Source organism: Puma concolor, chromosome A3 (genome assembly GCF_028749965.1).
Source record: "Puma concolor isolate L17-30 chromosome A3, mPumCon1.1.hap2, whole genome shotgun sequence".
In the NCBI taxonomy this organism is placed as follows: domain Eukaryota; kingdom Metazoa; phylum Chordata; class Mammalia; order Carnivora; family Felidae; genus Puma; species Puma concolor.
In genome coordinates, this window is record NC_141669.1 from 97,872,672 (window position 1) to 97,897,529 (window position 24,858).

Sequence of the window (24,858 nt, forward strand, 5' to 3'; positions counted from 1 at the left end):
GAAATGGGCTCACCTTGTTGTGAGTGGTACTAGGTATTGAGGTTATGTGAGAAAATATCCCTATTTTTTAAGAAATACCTACTGAAGTAGGTGTGAAAGTATAGGATATCTGGGATTTGCCTTAAAATATTCAGCAAAAGACAGATGAAGCAAATGGGGCAAAAATCTTGATAATTACTGAATATGGGGGAGGGGGTTGTTGTATCGTAATTTAAAAATGTGGGGCACCTGGCTGGCTCAGTCAGTGGAGCGTGCGACTCTTGATCTCATGGTTGTAAGATGGAGCCCCATGTTGGGTGTGGCAATTACTTGAAAATAAAATCAATCAATCGATCGAAATGTAAAACAAAGAACTGATTAATGTAATCACAGAATTCCCCAGTTCCTTGAAGCGATGGGAGACACTTGCTTCGGCCACCTTTTGCAGCAAACGCTTGACATTCACGTACAATAATCACAAGCTGGATTGCAGGTTCAGAAAATGTCACTTCTTCAATTTTACTTCTTGGGGTCCTAGTCCTCAAATCCTTAAAAGGTAGAAAGCTCTCAGAAAGAAGGGAAGGAAGGAAGGAGGGAGGGATGAAAAGAAAAGAAAAGGAAAGGAAGAAAGGAGGTAATGTCACTCTTGGGCCTCAGGCAGCGGAGTGGAGCCTGGGCTGCTCTCCAAGGACAGAACTTCCAGGCTTCGCGCGAGGTGCAGTGCGTTCCTCTGAGGAAAGGGATTCGAGCTGGCTGCAAGCGTAGCCCCTAAAGCAGAGGCTCTTGACTGTGGTCCACAGATCTCCGATCAAGATTTTAAATGTGCATGCACAGTTTTCTAGAGAATATTCAGCCTTCTTCGGATTCTCGCAGGGAGGGATCCATGTCCCCAGAAGTTAAGAGCCACCGCTCGATTGGAGCTCTGGCCATTGATCGTCATAAGGAAAGATTTTTATTTGGGAACATCTGATATTTTTGGAAAAGCTCCTGCTGGATCCAAAACACCCTGACGGACAGTCCCTCTCCAACACCCCCTACGACAAGAGTGGTCCTGGAGACACACGGGCCCGTCCTCAGCTGGCTCTGCTTCCACCACCCGCACCTCCCCGCCAGCACAGTCTAACTGACAGGCTGCTCAGACAATGCGACCCCAAAGCAACTTCGCAGGCCCAGGGAGAGGTGTCCACTCCTAGGCCAAAGCCCCCAGCAGGAGGTACTAACAGCAGACCAGGTGACGAGACATGTGGACACAAACACCATGTTTATTTTGACTGTGGCCAAAGTCAGTGAGACAGCAGAACCTCAGTGCCCTGAAGGTCCTTCGGGTTCAATGATGGCTCATCGACGGCTGGGGAAGTGCTGGCCCTTTGTGTGATCACCTTGTAATCTCCCGTTGTCCCGATGACACAGCACCCCTCGTTAATGGCTGCCACCCTTCCTCATCCTTTAAATTAGAACAGATTCTCTCTCCCCGAGAATCCTTTATTGCTGAAGCTGTTTGGCGGAAGGACAGCAGCACCGCTCGGTTCCAGTTAACTGTGGAGTCCCAAGATGTGGGCCCAGGCCTATGCAGGACAGGACAGGACAGGACAGCAGTTCTGCTGACGGGCTGTGCACTATTCAATTCCTCTGCCCACCGCCTGTGTAGCCTCCAGCGAGAGGTCTGAAGGGACGTCTGATTGCAGAGATGAGGGCCCACGGGGACGTGAACACCTGCCTTCGGGCCTACGTGAGGACCCACCTCTGACAGCACACGCGTCTGTGAAGCGCTGTGCTCACTTCAGCGCCGGAGCCTCAGGAAGAACGCGTGTTTACACTCCGTACTCTCCAACGGGTAATATTTATCATAGAAATCTAAGACGTACTCTTCAGTCTTGAATCCAAACTTCTGGTAGAGCAGCATAGCAGGGTTGCTTGCCGAGACGTGAAGGGTCACATCCTTGCCCATGCAGGTCTGCCAAAAGAGTGGAAAAGTACAGGATGAGAATGAAAGCGCCTGAGGGAAAATGAGTAGGTGAGGAAAGGCTGTGAAGTGTAGGTAGGTAGTCATGGCAACTGGGGACAGCAGGGACCTCAGCTGAGGCACTGCAACACGCCACAACAGCTGGTAGCCCGACTGAAACTATGAGACCAAAGGAACGGGTGGCATGCTGGCTGTTTCTGCTCTCTGAAGCCAAGGGCCCAGGGGAAAGTTCATTGTCAACTGGATTATTTTATTTAGAATTCAATTACACTTAAACATATCACACTTATCAATAGCAGGCGTTCTGACAATCTCGAGGAAATAGAGTAAGACAAGAAGTTCTGCTTTTTATTATTTTTTTAAATTTTAGAGAGAGGAACAGTGAGCGGGGGAGAGAGAAAGACAATTTTAAACAGGCTCCACGCTCAGCACGGAGCCCAGCGTGGGCTCCCACAACCCTGGGATCATGACCTGAGCAGAAACCAAGAGTCGGACGCTCAAAAGACTGAGCCATCCAGGTACTCCGAGAAGTTCTGCTTTTAAAAACTGGATATTATCCTGTACTCAAACTTGTAAAAATTCCTTCCATTCCTACACTTACTAGAAAGGATGCTACATTATAAGGCTAGATATGAGGTATTAAGACTTTCATTTAGTTATGAGACCTGAAAACCCTGTACAGATGTTCAGAATCCCACAGTCCCCCTCCAACCCTCACAAACCGATGTAATTAGCTTCTCAGAACTGTGATTTCTGTATTCAGCATTGGCCTAATCCTAGGGGGAAAGAGTAATCATCATTCTACTAATACGAGGCAAGTTCTTAAGATTCTTTAATTAGCTACACAGAAGAAAGTACCAAAAGTCATATGAACTAAGAATGTGCTTTCTAATGAGGAAAGCACCGAAATACTGAGGCGGACAGGGTCCTTGGGGTTTTGTAAGCCATGGTTCCCAAGGCCTAGATTCAAGAGGTCTCTCAGGTAGACAGCTGCCGTCTTCTCTCTGCTTGATTCACGTTCTGTACCCTGTGGTGTTACTGTGAGTGTGTAAGATGAATTTCGTGGAGTGACTTTCGTGCACACATGCACAGTGTCACCACAGCATCGAGTACTACTGCCCGACTGAGCAGTGCTGCCTGGGCCCGGGACTCACGGTCTGGCTGAGGGCCAGGACCCGCATGAAAGGATGAATACTCCTCACCTGCCCAGTGAGCGCTCAGTCAGGACTGACTCTGTGCCAGGCCCCCCGCCAGGCACACACTCGGGAAGGCCGCTCCTGCTGGTGACGGGAAAGGCAGTGGTGCAGCGGCTGAGGATGGAAGGGTGAACAGGGTGGAGGTCGTGGCTGTGAGTGGGGTAGGCGGTGGGGTGTGGTATGAAAAACTGAGAGTCTCAGCTGAACACAACACAAGGGAGCACGTGTTAACTGCCAAGTGAAGAGAGAAGAAAGCAACTTCTACAAAATGGTTCTAGGTTTCTGCCGACATTTGGGAAGTATTGAGCAAGTTTCATTAAGAGTTGGAAAAATTGGGGGCACCTGGGTGGCTCAGTCGTTTAAGTGTCTGACTTAATTTCAGCCCAGGTCATGATCTCATGGTTTGTGAGTCTGAGCCCTGCATCAGGCTCTGTGCTGACAGAGTGAAGCCTGCTTGGGATTCTCTGTCTCCCCTGCCCCTCTCTGCCTCCACTGCTCGCTCTGTCTCTCTCTCTCTCTCTCTCTCTGCCTTTACCCTACTCATGCTGTCTCTCCTTCTCTCTCCCCATAAATAAATAAACTTAAAAAGATTGGAAAAACAACATTTTATCTTCTCCTTCCTCTATTTAAAGGGAATCTTGCCCACATAACACACAATCCTTCATGCCAAATGGTTTCTAAATAAGATTCTGGGGGTGAAAAATCCCTTACGTGTTTTTCTGATGTTAGTATATAAATATATGGTATATTTTCTTCAATAGTGTTATGGATATATCAAAGGATGAATTATAATTTGATATTACAACCAAATTTTAAAAGGTTGATACCAGCTTCTACAGTGATAGTAAAATTAAGAATAATCAGCAATAATAGACTATGTACTACTCATTGATAGAGTTTTGCTAAAATGTTTAAAAATACTTGATAATTTTTACAACTTCGGTGGCATTATGCTCAATGAAACAAGTCAGACAGGGAAAGACAAACACTGTATGATCTCACTTATATATGGAATCTAAAAAACAAACAATAAAAAGCTGAACTCACAGACGCAGACAACAGACTGGTGACTGCCAGAGGTAGGGCTACAGGGTGGGTGAACTAGATGAAGGGGGTCAAAAGATACCCAGTTTACAACACAAGTAAGTCCTGGGGATGTCATGGAGACCATAGTTTACAATACTGCACTGCATATTTGCAAGTTGCTAAGAGAGTAGATCTTAAAAGTTCTCATCCAAGAGGAAAAACGTCTGTAACTGCGTGTATTGACGGGTGGTAACTAGACTTACTGTGGGGAATGTTTCGCAATATAGACAAGTATCTATCAGATCATTACGCTGTATGGCTGAAGTGAGTGTGTTCTGTACGTTTATGCCGCCATAAGGAGAAAACCCCTAAAAATCACAGCTCCACTTCCATTCTCAGAGTCGTGGCGATGGTGCTTCTAAGAGCAGCAGCAGTTACCAATATGGGTCATTGTACAAGGGCTTTGGATTCTCACTTTTGGTATTTTCTCATTTTATCTACTATAATGAGTTTACAAACTGGTTTCTTTGAAGATTATTTTACTGAAAGAGAGAAAGGGAGTGCACATGTGCACTGAGTCAGGGGCAGACGGAGAGGGAGAGAAAAAATCTCAAGCAGGCTCCACACTCAGCCTAACGAGCCTGGCATCACGACATGAGCCAAAATCAAGAGTCAGATGCTTAATCAACTGAACCACCCAGGTGCCCCTCAAACTGGTTTCTTTGAAACCTGGGCCTGAATAGTGATCTTATTTTAGAGGGTCAAGGGTTTTCTTTTCTTTTTTCTTTTGTTTTCTTTTCTTTTCTCTTCTCTTTTCTTTTTTGAGAGAGAGAGAGAGAGAGAGAGAGAGAAAGAGAGAGAGAGAGAAAGAGAGAGAGGCAAAGAGAGAGGCAGAAGATCTGAAGCAGGCTCTGCACTGACAGCAGTGAGCCCGATGCAGGGCTCAAACTCATGAACTGTGAGATCATGACCTGAGCTGAAGTTGGCTGCTCAACCAACTGAGCCACCCAGGCGCCCCAACAGCCATCTTATTTTAGAGGGCCAAAGATTCTTATCTGTGTGATGGTCACTGTCGTTCTTTTACTGGGTTTGCGAGACCACCCATTCTGTTGGGCCGTGCTAGGAAGGCCCAGCTCAGCCCCGTCCCTCCTCAAGTCTTCCAGGGGAGCCCAGACGCCTTACCTGAATCAGATGATAAATCATGAAAGTTGCGATCCCTGCTCTTCTCCACTCAGGATGGACAAACAGAAATGAAATGTAAGCTTCATTGTACTTCACGTCAGGAACCATGAAGCCAAAGGCAATGATAACTTTTTTATAAAGGACAACCACACTGAAGTCTGGATACTGCAGGCACTCAGACAGGTCAATGCCTACGGAGAAGAGTTAATTTGATATTAAAACCATGTGCCTTTTGGAATTAACACATGACAAGCTGTTTAGTCTACACCTGCATGCTAAAAAAAACCCAAAAAACAAAAAACTGAAGACAAAGATATTAGCACAGACATCATACATTCAGATCATAAAAACAAAAGTGAATTTTAGAAAATATCAAAATTAACAGCATCTTTTCCAAGTACACATGTTAAAAGAAGTAGGCAGGATAGGGTGGGTAGCAGAGAGCACCCAGGTTTAGAATGGGATACATCTCTCTGGCTTTGAACTTAGCCACTTCTACAACGTGTGTCAGCTGACGCCTTTCCAAATGTGTGGGCCTCAGCGTCTGCACACTTAGACCTCATAGGGTGGGAGCAGAGATCCAGAGAACTCACATTATTGTGTTCCTCACCTCATACAAGTATAATTTATAAGCTCTTTTGTACAAATGCTACATTGGACAATAAAGGGGTTTAAACAAAAAATGATTCCATGCATCATGTATGGAAGGCAACCCAGCATAAGGTCAAGAAATAGTAGATGCTCCCAGAATGCTTTCGGCCTCCATACCGCTCCTAAAAGAACGAGCACAAGTCTGCCACCACGTGCACTGTTACATGATTACCACACAACAAAGAAGACACAGCTCTAATCCCGAGGAAATCTTATCTAACCTCTGGAGGACATGTAATTTTCCTTTACTTTCAAAGCAGTGCAGTAAGGCAGATCCACAAAGAACAGGCTTATATTTAACAATGAAAATGTGCTCCTTTAATTGATGGCTTCGGTTTTCAGAAAGACAATATATTAAGACTGATAAAATGACAAATCGTATTGGGTTTACTCTTATTTTCAAAGTCTGCAATTGGGGTATTTGGCTTTTTAAAAATACCTTTTCGGGGAGCCTAGGTGGCTCGGCTGGCTAAGCATCTGACTTCGGCTCAGGTCATGATCTCAGTTTGTGGGTTCGAGCCCCACATCAGGCTCTGTGCTGACAGCGTGAGCCTGCTTGGGATTCTAGCTCTCTCTCCCAGTCCCGCTCATGTTTTCCTCTCTCAAAATAAATAAACTCAAGGAAAAACAAAACAAACAAACAAACAAAAAAACCCTTTTGGCTGTACTAACACTCTCCAAGTAACAGCTAAGTAAACAAAATTACAGAATTATTAAGCAAAAAATAAAAAATGTCCAAACATGTCCAAACTACCAGTCTGTATACCATGGGTAGACATTACCTGGTATCTAAACATATGTAGAAGCAAAATAGGATGAATCTTTTACTCTGGCAGCACTGAGAAACATACAAAAACACTGTTTATTACTTTAATTGCTGGCTCCTTCTTGAACTTAGGAAGAAAGAGGTGTTCATATTTTACTCTTTCCATGAGAGTAGAGACAAACTAAATGAAATTGTGAGTAAAGGTTTTAGAGTCACACAGCATGCACTAATTTAAGAAAAATTACTAACGTGAACTAGACAGAAAACTGATCTGCCTAGTTTGGGAGGGGGAACATACCAGGCCAGAAAAACTCCTGACACATAGAGTTTATTGTTGGGATGTGATTTGGCCGGACATAGCAGTAATCAAGAGGTGCGTCAGCTTCCGGGGTCCAATGAGGGTCACTCCTATGCAGGTGGGAGCGAATCTGTGACAGGAGCTGTAGTTTGGGTGGCTTTGTTTCATAATCACGCCTCCAAGAAGAGAAGAACAAGATTCAAGAAAAGAACAAATTCAAGTCAAGAAAAATACCCAGTATTATTCCTAGCCAACTGATTCACATAAACTCTTCAATCTGCTACTTTATATGGCAGAGAGCTTGATAAGAGCTACGATACTTTTCTGGCATGAAATTTAAAATTTGCTCTGTTAACATATATCAGACCAAACCCCTCTGTACCAACCAGGAAGCCTGCTTGTGCTGGAGCCTGAACAAACAGAGTGAGGAAACAAACAGCTGCCTGACTCAACCCTGAGAGCTCCAGCCCAGGACACAGCCCAGGGAGGGATGGTCCAGCTCTGCCAGGGCCGCTGGGGCAGGCTCTCACACTGCTTCTCACGGGGCCGGTCTGGGATGGCGGTGCTGGGCAAGGAGGATCCTGGGACTCTGGGGCCATTGTGGCGATCAAGACAACACGCTTTCTCAAGACAGCACTGGGGGGCCCTAGCCAGCTCGGCTTCCACAGCACTGCCTAGTCAAGAAGACTCATCATCACCCCAGATACAAGCCCAAGTGAGGCATCTCTCCCATGTTCTCATTTTACAGACTACTAAATATACACAACTTTAAAATTTAAAAGAAACACAATGAAATACAATCGAACAGTGTTAACTTGTTCATGCTTTTTACACTTCTGTCAAACGACCATCCTTTCTGCAAAAAAACGTACAGTTCAAATAAGGCAAGGATCAGACTGCACGCGGAGTCCGTGCCGACGCCTGCTTACAGGGTTGGTCTTGACTCACTCTAACAGGGGACCAGGGCGGAGAAGCCACAAATGCCATTCCTCACAACACACTCGACATCACAGCTCTTCCCCGCGTACCTGATGTAAGGTTTCAAGATCCGAGAGGTGTAAGGACTGACGATACTCTGGTCCACAGCCATATTTTCTGATCCCACCAAACGATACAGAAACTTAGTGGTCTGGTGCCGAAACCCTTTCCTGGATGGCAAGGCAGTCTAGAAGAAAGGAACCCCAGTGATGTAAAAATAGCCACTCAAAAGACTGGTTTAACTTATCAGATAATTAGTACTTAGGACATTGCTTTGTGTTAGAAAGTAGGTCTTTTTGTATTACTTCTTTGGAGAGCTCAAGTTTCAGTACAAACCTCATAGGTACCTTTGCATAAAATTAGATATGAAAAACTACGGCCGTTTGTAACAGTTTAAAATCTAAATAATTAACAAAATTTTAAGTCACTTAAAAAAAAAATTTAAGTCATTTAAGTGAGTGAAATGCAGGACTGAGCACTGGATTTACGGCTTCCGCAAGTTTCATTTCGCCTGATAACACAACCAACCCAGTCATCAGATACTAACGTGCACTAGCATCAACTGGGTAACAGACACGTGGGTCACACTGTAGGAGCAGTCTGTTATCCACAGAGCGGTAGGGGCCAATTACTGCTGCCCCTGTGTATGGACTCATTAAAAGATGACTCGGGATGCTGGGTGGCTCAGTCAGTTGAGCGTCTGACTTCGGCTCAGGTCACGGTCTCATGGTTTATGAGTTAGAGCCCCACGTTGGGCTCTGTGCTGACAGCTCAAAGCCTGGAGCCTGCTTCCAATTCTGCATCTCCCCCCCCTTTCTGTCGCTCCCCTACTCACACTCTGTCTCTCAAAAATAAACATTAAAAAAAAAATTAAGAAGTAAATAAATTAAATATGCCTCTATTCCAATGAGTAAATTTGATAAGGGTTAAGACTGATGTAGATTAGCATTCGTAAGATAAATCAAGACAGCAGAGAAGCCCCGCCAGGGGTTGAATGAGAAGGTGGTCTGCGTTTCTTAGGTGAGTGTCCTAACAGAACAGGTGGGTTTCACACTGGGAGCCCGACTGGAGATGTCTGTTTCCGGGAGTGCTGCCCCAGGGCCCTCAGTCGTGTAGTAACAGAACATGTGCAATTAGGGTTTTACAGCAAAGAGCCCAGATGGAAGATGAAAAGGCACACTTATAAAGTGGTTTGCCAAGGGCTGGACGAAGTTTAGAAACCTGAGTTGTTTTTGGAGAGTCAGTTTGCTCTTTAGCTTAGAAAATAACTTTCTTGGAAGGAGAGCAAGAATTTCTTCTTTATAATTTCTCTTATTACTATCCCAAACTGGACACTAAAACTTTGAAAGGATGACTTTGAAATTCTTCCAGCACTTTCAAGTAAGTCTGGGAGGGCAATTCAGAGCTATGGCATGTAGTGTCCAAACATGGCCTCAACACTTCCTCCTGTACCTGTGGGGTGCTGTGGCTCCTCATGTCAAACAGCAGAGTCTGTTCCCTCCCCTTGAATGAGGGTGGGCCTGTGACAGGCCTTGACCAATTACCAAGTGCAGAAGTAACATTCTGTGACCCTGAGCCCAGGCCCTAAGAGGACAAGAAGCTTCTACTTTCTCTCTCTTTGCGTCCAGCAGCCATGGTGTCCAGGCTGGACCACTGAATGCATAGAGGGCACATGGAGACCAGCCCGGAGGAATGCCATCCTGGTCATTCCAAACTTGATCCAGCTTCCTGTTGAAGGCAGCCACGTGAGTGACCTCAGCCTTCAGCACACAGGGTAGAACCACCACCCAGTTGAGCCCAGTCAACCCAGAGAATCAGAAGAAATATTAAATATTGTTTTAAGCCTCTAAGTCTTGGAATGACTTGCTGTGCAGCAACAGATGACTGAAATACCAGTCACCGAACCACTGGCCCATGAGAGACGATCTGGTTAATGTTTCGGGGTCAGTTTTGTGGAACTCCACAGATGTTACCCAGTACCCCAACTTCTTGCCATCTCTGCTTTCACCCTAGTCTAGACCACCTTCAACTTCTGCCTGGATCACTACCGCTGCTTCCTATTGGTTTCCCTGCTGCCACTCTCAGCCTTTATCACCCACGTTCCACACAGAGCCAGGAGCTTCTTTTAAAAACAAGTAAATTCACTTCCCTTGGTCAAAATTCCTATTTGGCCTTTCCTTGCAATTCAAAGTTCTTACCTGGGACTTACAGGATCTGTCCTGTTACCTCGGCAACCTCACCTCCCACCCACTTCCTCTGCCATCACTATGTTCCAGCCCACCACACCAAACTACCTGCTGCCTGGGGGCCTGCCCCTGGGCCTTCTGCCCTGAACCCCCTTCAGCCTGCCTCCTCCTTGTGGACCAGGACTGGGCCAAGTGCTACTTCCACCACAAGACTGTCCTTAAGCACCCATCCAACGTGCTACCACTGCCTTCTGCTCTTCCCCTCCACCGCAACACCTGCCTTGCAGGAAATGATCCCGTTTAGTGAGTTAGTCCTGTCATCTCCCCGCTCCATAGGGTGGGCACCTTCTGCCCTAATTTGCTGCGGTGTCCCCAGCTAGAAGAGTGCTTGACACACATGAAGTATTCAACTTAGGTTTGCTGAATGACAAAATGGTGGGGAAAGAAGCATGCCAAAGTCAAATAAGTGTGGAAAATGTTAAATGAGTTTCGTCAAACTTCTAGTTCTAAATAAAAGGAGCACTAGATGGGCTACTGTGTTCCTTCCCATCTGTCTTGAAAGATGCCACAAAAGTGAGAGGGAGGACGGAACACAAAGGCTGTGAGAAACCCCAGGGAGGGACCAAAGGTGGCCGGGTCCACGTGAAGTGGCAAAGGCCAGCCCAGAGCAGAGAAAGGCTCCGCACCACAGGTGGGGAGGGGGAGCTTCCGAGTTAGGCCACTTCCTCTTGCAAGGTCTGTTCTGGGTGGACCTCGGCCAATCAACTTTGCCAGCAAGTGTCAGCTGGAGGGGTCACATCAGGACACTGCTGGAGCCTCAAACTTGCTAACAGGGTGTCAAGCCAGGAACCAGGCTTTTGTTCTTCCCTTCAGGTGTTTATACCAGCAAAGGCATCTGGTGACACCAAGAGAATATTCTTTCACGGGGGAAAAAAAAACAAGATATGTCAACAAAGAGTGTAAATGAAAAGAAAGCAAAGTAAACCAACTGCACTGGAAACAGCAGAATTAATTTACCAGACAGCCAAGAATTTTCAAAAAGCAAATAAACAGTCATCAGGGAAATGCAAACCCAAACTACAACGAGATACCACTTGATTTCCACAAAGATGGCTACAACCAAAAGGAGTAACAAGCATTGGTAAGGATGGTGTGGAGAAATCAGGATCTTTATGAAGTGCTGGTGATTTCGGAAGACAGTCTAGCAGTCCTTCAACATGTTAAACAAAATGTTACCATTTAACTGGGCATTCCGACTCCTGGATATATACCCAAGACAAATAAAAACCTATGTTCACACAAAGACATCTACACCAATGTTCAAGCGGCATTATTCACAACAGCCAAAAGGTGGAAACAGGGGTGCCTCAGTGGCTTAGCTGACTGAGTGTCCAATTCTTGATTTCAGCTCGGGTCATGATCTCACGGCTGATGAGTTCAGATCCACGTTGGGTCCTGTGCTGACAGTGCGGAGCCGGCTTGGGATTCTCTCCCTCTCCCTCTCTCTCTGCCCCTCCCCAGCTCTCTCTCTCTCAAAATGAATACAATAAACTCAAAACAAAAAATCCAAAAAACAAAAGGTGGAAACAACCCAAGTGTCCATCAACTGATGAGTGGATAAACAAAATGTGGTACGCCTATACAATGGGGTATTAAGTAGCCATAAAAGGGAATGACATGCTAATCTATACTACAACATGGACAAATCTTAAAAACATGCTGTGAAAGAATGCAGTCAGAAAAGACTATGCATTATGGGGTTCCATTTATGCGAAATGTCCAAAATAAGTAAATCTACAGAAGCTGGGAGCTGGGGGGGGGGGGCAGTAATACTGATGAAAATGCTCTAAAATTAATTATGATGATGGTTATCCAACTCTGTGAATATAGCAGAAACCACCAAATTGTACACTTTAAATGGGATTGTATGGTATATGAATTGTATCTCAATAAGGTAGTTTTAAAAAAAAACAACATAATAAATGGACTCCAGGGTAATAAACCTAGAAACAGGAATGAGTGTAGTTATGATGGATCTCTTACCACTTACTGGACATTAAATGCATGACCACTGAAACAAAGACTCAGTGAATGAGTAAGGGACAGATTGAGGATCTCTTCACAAAGGCAAAGGAAGAGAGAAAGGAAAGAATTAATGTGTCAACATCCATATTAGGAGTCCAGAAAAGGAGGAATATATTTAAAGAAGCAATGATAGAGGCACCTGGGTGGCTCAGTCAGTTACCCATCCAACTCTTGATTGCAGCTCAGGTCATGATCTCACAGTTTGTGAGATCAAGCCCCACAAAGGGCTCCACAATGGGTGTGCAGCCTGCTTAAGATTCTCTTTCTCTCTCTCTCTCTCCCCCTCTGCCCCTCTCCCACTCGTGCGTGCATTCTCTCTCTCTCTCTCTCTCAAAATAAATAAATAGACATTAAAAAAAAAAAACACAAGACACAATCACAATGATAAGGACTTTCCCAGATGGGGGGGCACCTTGCTGGCTCAGTTGGCAGAGCATATGACTCTTGATCTCAGGGTCATGAGTTCAAGCCCCACGCTGGGCATGGAGCCTACTTTTAAAAAAATCAGAATTTCCCAGATTAAAGAATCATGTAAGAAGACTTCTGGTTTCCTGTCCAGCATAAAAGGAGAATGGAAGCTGTCAGTACATTCTAACAAGAGGTTAAATAAACTGAAAATCGACAACTCTTCTTGGATCCATCAGAGAATTGAGATCACAGGGCACACTACTCCCCCCAAAACTGGAAAGACAAACACATGCATACAGAGAATCATAACTTAGCAGAATAGAAACCTCCAGGAACCAGTGTCCAGTACGAAAACTTTATGAGCAACAAGCAAATTGCTGGAGACACAATGTGGAAACCTCTGAGAGACAAAACTCTGGGTGGGGGATGCACATTTTTGTGACTTTTACCTCCAGGAGCTCTACCAGGTTCTCGTGGTAGGGATCAAAGAAAAATCCCCTCAGGCTTCCGGCAGGGAAAAAGCAGCCGTTCTGAAAATACTTCAGAGTACTCTGTCTTCTTAACAAGGCCTGCACTCAAGAGAAAGTATTTTACCAGAGCCTAACCTACTGGGTTTCATCAGAGCCTAACCAACTTGTGGAAAGGGAATTGCCCATCTCCAGCTCCCGCCAGTTATCCCATGCAGCCTGTGTCGGTCACAGCCCAGAGGCACGTGTTCACTAACAGACTGAGAACTAATCTTAGGACCACAGAAGGCTCACCACCATACCACCAAAGGCCTACTTTCCACAGCTCCTTTTCCCCAGTAGGTCATATGTGGCTTTCAACTAAAAATTACAAGGCATATTAAAAGGCAAAAAAAAACCCCACACTCTAGGGCACCTGGTTGGCTCAATTGGTTGAGTGTCCAACTCCTGATTTTGGTTCAGGCCACGATCTCACAGTCTGTGGGACTGAGCTGTGAAGGGCTCTGTGCTGACAGTGCAGAGCCTGCTTGGGATTCTCTCTCCCTCTCTCTCTGCCCCTACCCAGTTTGCACATTTGTGCGCACACACTCTCTCTCAATAAATAAACATTAAAAAAAAAAACATCCAAAAACACAGTCTAAAAGAGACAGAGAAAGCATCAGAACCACTCAGACAAGGCAGACATGTTGGAATTATTAGACTGGGAATTTAAAACAACTATGATTAGTATGTTAAGGGCTCTAATAGACAAAGCAGACAACACATAAGAACAGACAGACAATTTAAGCAGAGAGATGGAAATTCTAAAAAGAATCAAGAAGAAATGCTAGGGATCAAAAATGTTGTAAGAGAAATGAAGAATCACCTTTGTGGGCTCTTTAGTAGACTGGACATGGCTGAAGAAAGAACTTCTGAGCTCAAGAATATGTCAAGAGGAACTTCCAAAATTGAAAAATAAAGATAAAAGAAGACCAAAAAACCCAGAACAGAACATCCAAAACTGTGTTACAAGGACAAAAGGTGTAAAATACACATAATAGGAATACCAGAAAGAAAAGAGAGAAAGGAACAGAAGAAATATTTGAAGCAATAATGACTGAGAATTTCCCAAATTAATCAAGACACCACACCAAAAAGCACAAATCCAGGAAGCTCAGAGAACAAGAGGAGGATAAATGTCAAGATCAAACTGCTTAAAAGCATAAAGTTGAACAAAAATCTAAATGCTCACACTAATGCTTCAGTGAAGCTCAATTTTCTTTTTTTAATTTTAGAGAGAGGGCACGTGCAAGCGAGAGAGAGAGAGGGGCAGAGGGAGAAAGAACCTTAAACAGGCTCCACTCTCAGCACAGAGTGAGACACAGCGCTCAATCCCACCACCCTGGGATCATGACCTGAGCCAAAATCAAGAGTTGGAGGCTCAACCAACTGAGCGATCCAGGCACCCCAGTGAAGCTCCACTTTAAAGTAATCTGTTTGGGGCGCCTGGGTGGCTCAGTCAGTTAAGCATCTGACTTCAGCTCATGATTTTGCAGTTCATGAGTTCGAGCCTGGCATCGGGCCATGTGCTGACAACTCAAGAGCCTGGAGCCTGCTTCAGATTCTGTGTCTCCCTCTCTCTGCTCCTCCCTCACTTGTGCTCTGTTTCTCTTGAAAATAAATAAAACATTAAAAAAAAATTTTTTTTTAAGTAACCTTTTCACTCTCTTCGGAAACCTCCTCTCCTCCCTTCTTAGCCTTTTGTTTTGGGAACCCAGTACCACGCTGAAGACATGACAAACAAGGCTGGCAGCACAGACACAATTCCTGACAAAACAGGCTAAATCCTGTATTTCCCTATAGAACCCCCAGACCCTTCCTCCTGGCAGGCTTGCAGTTTTGAAGGCTTTAGCCTGCTGTAACCTCCTTTGCCTGGCAAAGCAATAAATCCTACTGTTTCTTTTTATCCCAAACTCTTGTGTTGTGTTTATCCCAAACTCTTGTGTTGTCTTGTGTTGTACTGGGCTCTGAAGCAGAGGTTACTGGTTTTTGACAGCATATTAGCATATAAGACACCTGTGACTGAAGGAGAAGTACATGATAAATGAGATTAAAAAAAAATACTTTAAATGCGCAAATAAAATTAAAGATCAGAAACAAAGACAAAATTCTGAAAGCTTCCAAGGTATGAGAGAATAAAACAGGAGATCACCTACAAAGAAAGAAGAATGAGACAAACAGTGAGGCTCTCAGGAGTAATAATTTCAAAATGTTGAAAGAAAAAACAAAATTAAAATTTTATATCCAGCTACACTATCATTTAAATTCAAGAGTGAAATGAAGATATTCTTAGGCATACAGGTATTCAAAATTAAACTCAAAAAGACCAGATTTTTAAAAACTGTTAGAGGAAGTAGTCTAGCAAGAAATTAACCTAGGAAGAAATGATAGGAAGTAAGGGTGAATAAATAATTTAGTGGGGTTTACTGTTGTCTAAACAACACAAAAGAAAAAAGACAGATAAGAGCACACAAAAATATTCTGTTTGAAGGGAAGACCACATGATAATATTAAAAAATTAAGAGAAAAAATAGATGTCCTAAGTTAGAACCTACAAAAAGAATAAAAATTGAGCATATAACTTTCTTTATAGCAAAGAATCAACATAATATACTTTCTCTGACAATACATATTTGATTAGAAATTAAATCAATTACTAAAAGATACCTTAAAAATTTCTATATATGTAAAAAGTAAACAAACCAAGAAACAAACTGTTGTGTTACAGAGGAAATAATGAGAAAAATTACAAAATGCTTAGTACTGATTGATAATAAACTCCCATCACTTCATGAGTCACAGCTAAAGCAGTATTGTAGGGATACTTATAGCTATGATTACATTTATCAGAAAACAAGAAAGAGTATGGATTGAACAAATGCATTTAGAGCTGCTCTTTGTGTAGCTGCATTAAAACGGTACTAAAGTTCCAGGTTAAGATGGGGGATTAAATGCACAATTTTACTCCCTCCCCAAACCCACTAAACCTACAGAATCAGCCTTCTAAAAAAGGGAGAGAAGCATACAAAAATAGGAAGATCAGGGGAAAAAAACATCTGGGAAGCAGATGGATAAATACTAACTGCTTTAAAGCCCAAACTCCCAAGCTGGCTTTGGGTTAGGTGTGAACCAGCCCAATCTGTACCACAGTACCCTCGTAAAACCCAGTGGCAGCACCAGACTCCTCTGGAGCTGGGAATAAATGGGGTACTTAGAAGAAGGAGCAGGTAAAAGTTGTGTGCACAGCAGTTCGATTCCCAAATCCTCAATCCCCTGCTGCCAGGTGGCTGCCTCCCCACAGAAGTCTGGAGGTCCCATCTCTAGAGAAGGTGTAACCAGCGCTCTGGAGGGACAGCTCATCTAGCGTGAAGGTGGGAGTACAAGTTGAAGGCTAAGGTCCCTCTACCTCTACGTGGAACCAGGGTTCTGAGACTGGGAGACTGACTAGCCAGGGGGAAAGACCTCAAGGAAGAGATGTTGGGGGGTCCTTGTCAAAGGATGATCCTAGATAATGGGTCTGTACACAGAATCTCAGGTTCGGCCTCATTTTCCCTCACAAAGGGAAAGCACTGCTTCTGGTATTGAAGTTGTCTCTCAGCCTGTCCCAACACTAGCTTGGAATTTTGGCTTTAAGTTCAAGGTCTTTCAGACATATAAGGTCTCCGATTTTACTTCCCAGGCAGCTTTCCTCAGGAAGTCACTAAGAATATGCTCCACTAAAACAAGGGACTAAAATTACAACATGGCAAAGATGAGGCACAGGAAACGGTAAGATTCAAAACAGAAGAAGGGCAAAGGAGTCTCCAGTGAAGGGACAGCCCAGGACCACTACTGGGTGACAGGTGTCACTCAAGGGGCAGCTACAGAGGCTATCATAAGTCCCTGCTGCACTGCACCATCTTTTATTTATTCATTTTTATCAGTTTATTTTATTCTTTTCACCATAAATGTACCTTCAGGGGCACTTGGGTGGTGGCTCAGTGGATTAAGCGGCCAACTCTTGATTTCAGCTCAGGTCATGACCTCATGGTTCATGAGTTCGAGCCCTGAGTTGGGCTCCTGAGTTGGAGCCCTGTCAGTTGGCGCTGACAGTGTGGAGCCCACTTGGGATTCTCTCTCTCCCTCTCTGTCCCTCCCCCACTCATACTCATTCTCTCTCTCAAAATAAACAAATAAACTTTAAAAAAATAAGTGTACTCTTTAATCCCCATCCCCTATTTCACCCATTGCCCCACCCACCTCCCATCTGGTAACCATCAGTTTGTTCTCTATAGTTAAGAGTCTGTTGGTTGGTTTTATCTTTTTTCCCCCTCACTTGTTTGTTTTTTTTTTAAAAAAAATTTTTTTTTTTTCAACGTTTATTTATTTTTGGGACAGAGAGAGACAGAGCATGAACGGGGGAGGGGCAGAGAGAGAGGGAGACACAGAATCGGAAACAGGCTCCAGGCTCTGAGCCATCAGCCCAGAGCCTGACGCGGGGCTCGAACTCACAGACTGCGAGATCGTGACCTGGCTGAAGTCGGACGCTTAACCGACTGCGCCACCCAGGCGCCCCTTGTTTTGTTTCTTAAATCCCACATATGAGTGAAATCATATAGTATTTGTCTTTCTCTGACTGACTTATTTTGCTTAGCATAATACACTCTAGTTCCATCCATATTGTTGCAAATGGCAAGATTTCATTCTTTTTTATGGCTGATATTCCATTGTGTACATATATGTATATATATACATACACACACACCCCATCTTCTTTATACATTCATCTATCGATGGACATGGGCTGCTTCCATAGTTTGGCTGTTGTAAATAATGCTGCAATAAACATAGGGGTGCATGTATCCCTTTGAATTCATGTATTTGTATTTTCTGGGTAAATACCAAACAATGTGATTACTGGATCGTAGGGTACACTGGACCATCTATAAAACCTAAAGAATTGTAGCCCAGAATCTCACTGGTGCTCAGCTTGGCTTCACCATGTACTCTGAGACTCCTCTACGACCTCCATAGATCAATTGAGGACACATGCCCCACAAACAACTGCTCGGACCTCCTACAAGCTGGAAGGAACCACATCAGTCCAGACGCAGGAAACAGAGGGCCCCACTGTCCCTGCCCAGATTTCTGCCACACTGAGTGTTATACACTGCAGCCCTGCCTGAGGCTCAGACTGTGGTAAGCCTTATGCTCCCCAGAACTGCCTAATGACCTTGAACACTGACTTCTCTACAAAGGGGTCATGGAACCTGAAGCCAGAATGTGACTGTGGGAGCTTCCTGGGGCTGCCATATCAATGGCTTGTCACAAACGAGATGGCTAAAATAACAAACTTATTCTTCCACAGTTCTAGAGGTCAGAAGTCAGAAATCAAGGTGTTAGCAGGGCCATGCTCTCTCTGATATTCTAGGGAAGAATCTGTTCCACACTTTCTCTTACCTTCTGGTGTTGCCAGCATTCACTGGTATCCCTTACTTGTGGACACATCGCTCTGCCTCAGTCATCACATGGTGATCTCCCTGTGTCTGTTCCTATGCCTCTTCTCTTCTAAGGATACCAGTCATATTTTGTTAAGTACCTACCCTGCTCCAGTATGACCTCATCTTAACTAATTACATCTACAAAGGTCCTATTTCCAAACAAGTTCACATTCATGGGTACAAGGGGTTAAAACTTCAATATATCCTTTTGGGGGACACAATTCAATCTTTAACAATGACCCAGAGAGATTGCTTAGCTTATTCTCTCCTGGAAGCCTTCATCTAATAGTGGCAATTTCTTACACAGCTAGATTTGTGCCTCCTACTTAGTTTTTTAAAAACTAAAAGTGACATAAAAAACTCAGAGCGGCTCCCTCTTAGGGGGAGGGAGTAGGCAGTACACAGAACTTCTAAGGTGCTTGTATGCTCAGTTTCTTTCTTTCTTTCTTTCTTCTTTCTTTTTTGCTAATGTTCTGTTTCTTAACCCAAGAGACAGATACAAAAGTATTTATTTAATTAACTCATAAACTATAACATGTCCTATGTATTCTTCTGTAGCTACAGGACACATGTCATAATTTAAAAAATTAAGTACAGGGATTAAAAAGACAAACCCACAAGAACAAAGAACAGGCGAACAGGTGACTGCAGTCCAAGCACATGAGTAAGTGGCAAACACCTGAGACGAGAGAGCCAGAACTTAAGTAAGCAGTGAAGACAGGCCAGGAGCAGGATGATATACACGCAGAGCCTCAGGAAAGGCAACAAGGCATCAATCAGGTCCTGCTAACACTGAGACTGGGCAAGAAGACTCCGGACTGAGAGTCTCTCTACCTAAGAGGTTAAAGCCTCCAACTACACCCCCAATGCCCACATCCAGAAATGATCTTTCCCTCCATGGGCAGAAGACCAGAGTGTCTGGAGATGCTCGGGAAACACTCTGGACACCAGAGCACCTGGCCAAGCCAAGATGGGACTGAAAACAGGGAGACTCAGGGAAGTTTTCCAGCTGAACGGTAGGCTCCTGGACCACCCCATTCACCTCTAGGGTGTAGGCAGGCAGGTTACTACTTCCCAGGCAAGATGCAAAATAGGAAAAAAAAAGAAAACTAAGGGATCCACCTAGAGTAGGGGTTGTCAGCAAACTATATCCCACAGGCCAGATCCAGCCTGTTTTAGTAAATAATGTGTTACTGGGACACAGCCATGCCCATCCATTATATCTTGCTTTCACACAACAGCAGAGTTGAGTAGCTGCAACTCAGACTGTGTGGCCTGCAAAGCCAAAACCATTTACCGTCTGACCCTTTACAGAAGGCCTGCCAACCCCTGGTGTACAGGGTTCAATATCCAAATAATAGGTGTGCTCCAAAAAGACAGAACAGAGATGGGACGCTTGAGTGACTCAATTGGTTGAGCAACCGGCTCCTGATTTTGGCTCAGGTAATGATCTCATGGTTTGTGAGATCCAGCTCCATGTTGGGCTCTGTACTGATAGAGTGAGGCCTGCTTAAGATTCTCTCTCTCCCTCTCTCTTCCCCTCCCCCGCTCCCACTATCAAAATAAATAAATAAACATTTAAGAGAGAGAGAGAGAGAAAATAGAATATAGGAAATTAAGATGTTCCAGAGCTCTAGGAGAGTTTCAAATTGAAAGAGCCCACACACCACATGCCCAACACAGTGGAAGAAAAAGCCCCACACACAGTACCTCATAGAATAAGATCACAACACCAGCAATATCAGCCCACTCGTTTCCAAAGAAGACAGAAAACGTGCAAATAATCTTATTTGGCAATTATTTAATCCTATTTAGCAATTCACGGGCAGAGATATAAGAATGTAATCAGAAACATATAAATAAAAGATGCGATTTCACTTTACAGCCATCAGATTAGCAAAACTAGTTAAAGGCTATTTAGGAGCAAGTGCTAACAAAGACTCAGGGAAATCAGACCTGTCATTCCTGCTCTGGGAAGGAGCATTCTCGAAGTTCTGAGTGGAACTGACCATTCCCAGGAGCACTCACAGACTTGGATTCCCCTGAATATTCTCAAGCTATGCTGCCACACACGGATCTATTTCTATGCGTTGTCTCCTAACTACACAGATGTTTACACGTCCTCCGATTCTGCTCAGCACGTGGTCTGCTACATCATATGTCCTTAACAAACCTGCCACTCAGGGCTATGACACAAACCATGTGCAAACTCAGTCCCCATCCGGGACTAGGAGAGGCAAAGAAAGTGTCAAGGCTCTGTCCTAAATGCCCAAAGGAAACAAACAAACCCGGCTGTAATCATGGGTATTCATACCGAATAGTTTCAAAAACCAAAGCCCAGAAATTTTTCTATTTTGCTCCCTTGCTGTTTCCTTCTCTTCCCCGAAGTCATTCAGGACTTCCAGTCGAGCACAGCTGTGCCCCCTCCTTCTGTAGTGCCGCCTGCCCGCCCCCATCTGCTGCCCCCGGGAATCTTACCTGGTATCGGTCAAGGATTCTGAAGTCCTGACAGGTTGTTCTGTATGTGGCTTGTCCAGCTGGAAGCCTGGAAACTCCCCCTTCTTTGGCTCCATAAATTCCATCAACTAACAGAAGAGCAGCATTAACAACTTGATCCAAGTCAAAAAGTGGTAATCCCCTATCCCTTTTCGCTTGTCTGACAATCAATTTCCGCTTCAGTCTGCGAGCTTCTGGCGTCATGGCAACGGCACTGGGACAAGCTTCCAGCCTCTTCAGGAGCAGCTTCTCCTCGTAGATGCTCACGGGGGTGTACTTGGGCCCTTTAGGTTTCCTGTCCTTCTCCAGCTGGGGTTTCCTCTTCTCTCGAGTCCTCGTTTGCAAAGATGTGTTGGAATCTGTGTCTTCGCTGTCAATGTCCATCCTGTCAGGCTTTTCCTCCTCGCTCTCCACCTCCTGCTTTATCTGTTCAGGCGCTCTGACCTTCTTTCTGCCCCCGACCACTGCCCCAGAAGCTGCTGCCCCAGCAGGCGGAGGTACATACTCCATCCCTGGGTCTATGACCCCATCGCCTTCCATCTCGTCATCGTCTGCGCAGAGTGCAAGACAGTGTAATCAAGACACGGGAAAGAAGAAATGCAGGGCGCACCGCCCACAAAGTGAAAATACACACATTCTATCACACACGAAAAACAAAAGACCCAAGAAAGGCAAGTCTTACCGTGAAACAAGGCTTGTGGTGGCATCACATCTGGAATCAGATCTGCCTCTGAAAGCAAGCTGGGTGTGGCCGAGTGAGAGGCGGGGGTCCCAGGGGCAGAGAAATCCAGAGACGGAGAAGGAGACGGGCTTGTCAGAGGGGTGCGGTCAGAGGAGCTCAAGGACGAGAAGTCAATCACTTCCCCTTTTTCTAGAACCACGTCTGGCCTGCGGCCGCGGCTTATAAACTTCACAGGGGTCGAAGAAGTACTCCTGTCCAGAAAGCCAGCTGCTTCCTTCTGGGCTCTCCTAATGTCCTTTGCTTCCTGAGTACGAGACCTTTTCTCTTTTAATTCCATGGCAGATTCCACGGGATTACGACTTGCCCGTTTTCGAAGGCCCTCCACAGTAATGACGGGATCTAAAGCTGGTTTTGAGGCTGCCAAAAGAGAAGTATCTCAACTTTAGTTTCTTTTGCTAATTTAATTGTGAACCTATTACCATGTTCAAAATAGAGAAATGTTCAACAACGAATGCCCTAAACTAGGACTTGGGGTGCTTCTGACAAGAAAAAAGGGATTACAATGCAAATTTAAATAATTAAATACTTTATTTGCCTGTTGAAATTGGCAAATCTTAAAAGTTCGGTAATGTTCAACAAGAGTATGGGGAAATGGGTATTTTCATGCCTTTTTAGTACGGTGTGAATTTTTATTACAACTTTTTGGAGGGTGATTTGGCAACACTAATACTTGGAATAAACACACCCTTGATATGGCAACCTGTTTCCAGGAATTTATCACAAATAATTTACCCACATATAGTATTATTTAAAATAACAACAACAAAAAGGCTGAAGTAACCAAAATATCCATCAATAGTGGGAATGGCCTATTATATTATCCTATGAAGGTCATTCAATGGGATACAATTGGAAAAAAAGAAAATAAGGCAGATCTACATGGAATGCTATGGAAAGATGTCCAGGGTCTCCTAGTAAGGTGGGGGAGAGGGATAGAGAACAAGTATTACAGCATGAGTTTATTTTTTCAATTAAAAATGCTAAAAGCATTCACAGGACACAGCAGTGGTTACTCTGGGGAGTGAAACTGCAGGCAGGTGTAGGGGAGGAGGACACTGTCAGGCTTTATACTTTTCAACACTATTTGATTTTTTTCTCAAATATATTTTTAAAAATTTAAAGCTCACTAAAATTTTTTAGATTAAAAAAATCCCAGACCAATATGTGATTGTAAGGAGTTTTCTTTAAGTGGGAGAATGGCATCAGGTTAGGCCACGAAAAAGAATCCTTATCTCCTAAAGATAGTACTGAGATGTTTAAGAATGAGATGTTGATGATGGGATTTGCTTCTAAATAATCCAAGGCGTGGAATGGGTGGAGGGTTGGGGGAAAGCACCCAGTGGCCAAATTAAACTGAGATGGCCAGGATTGAACTGCTGAAGTGAAGAGAAAGGTACATAGGGACTCATTACACCACTCTCTTCATATTGGTGGGTGTTTACAAATTTCCACATAAAAAGCTGTAAAAACAAAATGAGGTTGAAAATAGAGAAGCTTGGGGCACCTGGGTGACCCAGTCAATTAAGCATCTGACTCTGATAGTGCAAGGCCCGCTTTAGATGCTCTGTCCAGCCCTTCTTCTCTGCCCCTCCTCCTTGAACGTGTGCGTCTCTCTCTCTCTCTCTCTTTTCAACATAAATAAACATTTTTGGGCCACCTGGATGGCTCAGTCAGTGGAGCATCGACTTTGGCTCAGGTCATGATCTCAAGGCTCCTGGGTTCAAGCCCCGCGTTGGGCTCTGTGCTGACAGCTCAGAGCCTAGAGCCTGCTTCGGATTCTGTGTCTCCCTCTCTCTCTCTGCCCACCCCCCACTCGCACCCTGTCTCTCTCTCTCTCAAAAATAAATATTAAAAAAAAGTTTTTTAAATAAACATTAAAAGAAAAAAGAAAATAGAGAACCTTGCAGATACCAAAGGACATTTCCAGAACTGGTAACTCGATTAGGAAATGCTAAAATATTTTTTGTATGGTATTTATTTACAGCATACACAAAATGTGTCGTAGTAATACACCTGCCAAGCAGAGTAGCTCCAGAGAGGCAGCTGGCCTATGCCTTACAAGCAGGAGGTCTTATAAACTCATGCTTGCTTGGCTCCGGCCTGGCCAGCACGTGCTATAGTGTTCTCACAAGAGTACCTTTTACTTTCAGGGTAGAGGCAGACAGCTTCTCTCCTTCAGGCTTCATTGTTGGTGGCTTGTTGTGAACGAGCTTCCACCATCCTGGTTCTCCGAACTCTTGAGCCCCTGAACGGAAGAACATGGGGCTTCCCACACTGAGGCAACCCGCTACTGTGCTCCACCAGGTCGAAGTCTTCTTCCTGGAGAGTCCAAGAATTTAAAAATTATTGGCTTTTCAATTTTGGCATTATGTGGAAAATACACTCTCAGATACTCTAGGACTCCAAGCCTGTGTTATGCTATGGAACCTCCAATCTTTGAAGGAACAGAGCATAAGAGTCAAGGGAGACTGGAGCCTGTCTGGCTTCAAATCCTGGCTCTACCACCTTCTGGCTGCCTCAGTTTCCTCTTTTTTAAAATTAGGATAACAACTTAACTCACAAGGTTCCTATGGGGATTAAACAAAATAATTCAAACAAAGCTCATAAAACACTTATCACATGGGTGCCTGGGGGCTCAGTTGGTTAAGTGTCAGACTCTTGATTTCAGCTCAGGTCATGATCTCAGGGTTTGTGAGATCAAGCCCCATGTCGGGCTCTGCACTGACAGTGCAGAGAGGAGAGAAGAGGGGGAGAGAGAGAGAGGTAATATCTCAAGCAGGTTCCACACTCAGCTCAGAGCCCATCGTGGGGCTCGGTCCCATGACGCTGGGATCATGACCTGAGCCGAAACCAAGAGTCAGATGCTCAACCGACTGAGCCACCCAGGTACCCCAAATGAAGTTGCTTTTATATGTG

The 24,858-nt window shown here is 44.5% G+C and overlaps 1 protein-coding gene across 1 annotated transcript in view; it reads right to left on the reverse strand.

Annotated features, from left to right (window-relative positions):
• Positions 1-339: 339 nt before the first annotated feature.
• Positions 340-24,858, reverse strand: part of KAT14 (lysine acetyltransferase 14) — a 37,992-nt gene continuing 13,473 nt past the window's right edge. Inside the window, exons 4-10 of the mRNA XM_086701612.1 lie at positions 24,080-24,261; positions 21,883-22,299; positions 21,183-21,751; positions 8,090-8,226; positions 7,062-7,237; positions 5,347-5,537; positions 340-1,933 (exon numbers count right to left, since the gene is read on the reverse strand). Coding sequence (XP_086557738.1) covers positions 1,760-1,933; positions 5,347-5,537; positions 7,062-7,237; positions 8,090-8,226; positions 21,183-21,751; positions 21,883-22,299; positions 24,080-24,261 — 1,846 coding nt within the window. The 3' untranslated portion in view covers positions 340-1,759. The remainder of the gene's footprint in view (positions 1,934-5,346; positions 5,538-7,061; positions 7,238-8,089; positions 8,227-21,182; positions 21,752-21,882; positions 22,300-24,079; positions 24,262-24,858) is intronic.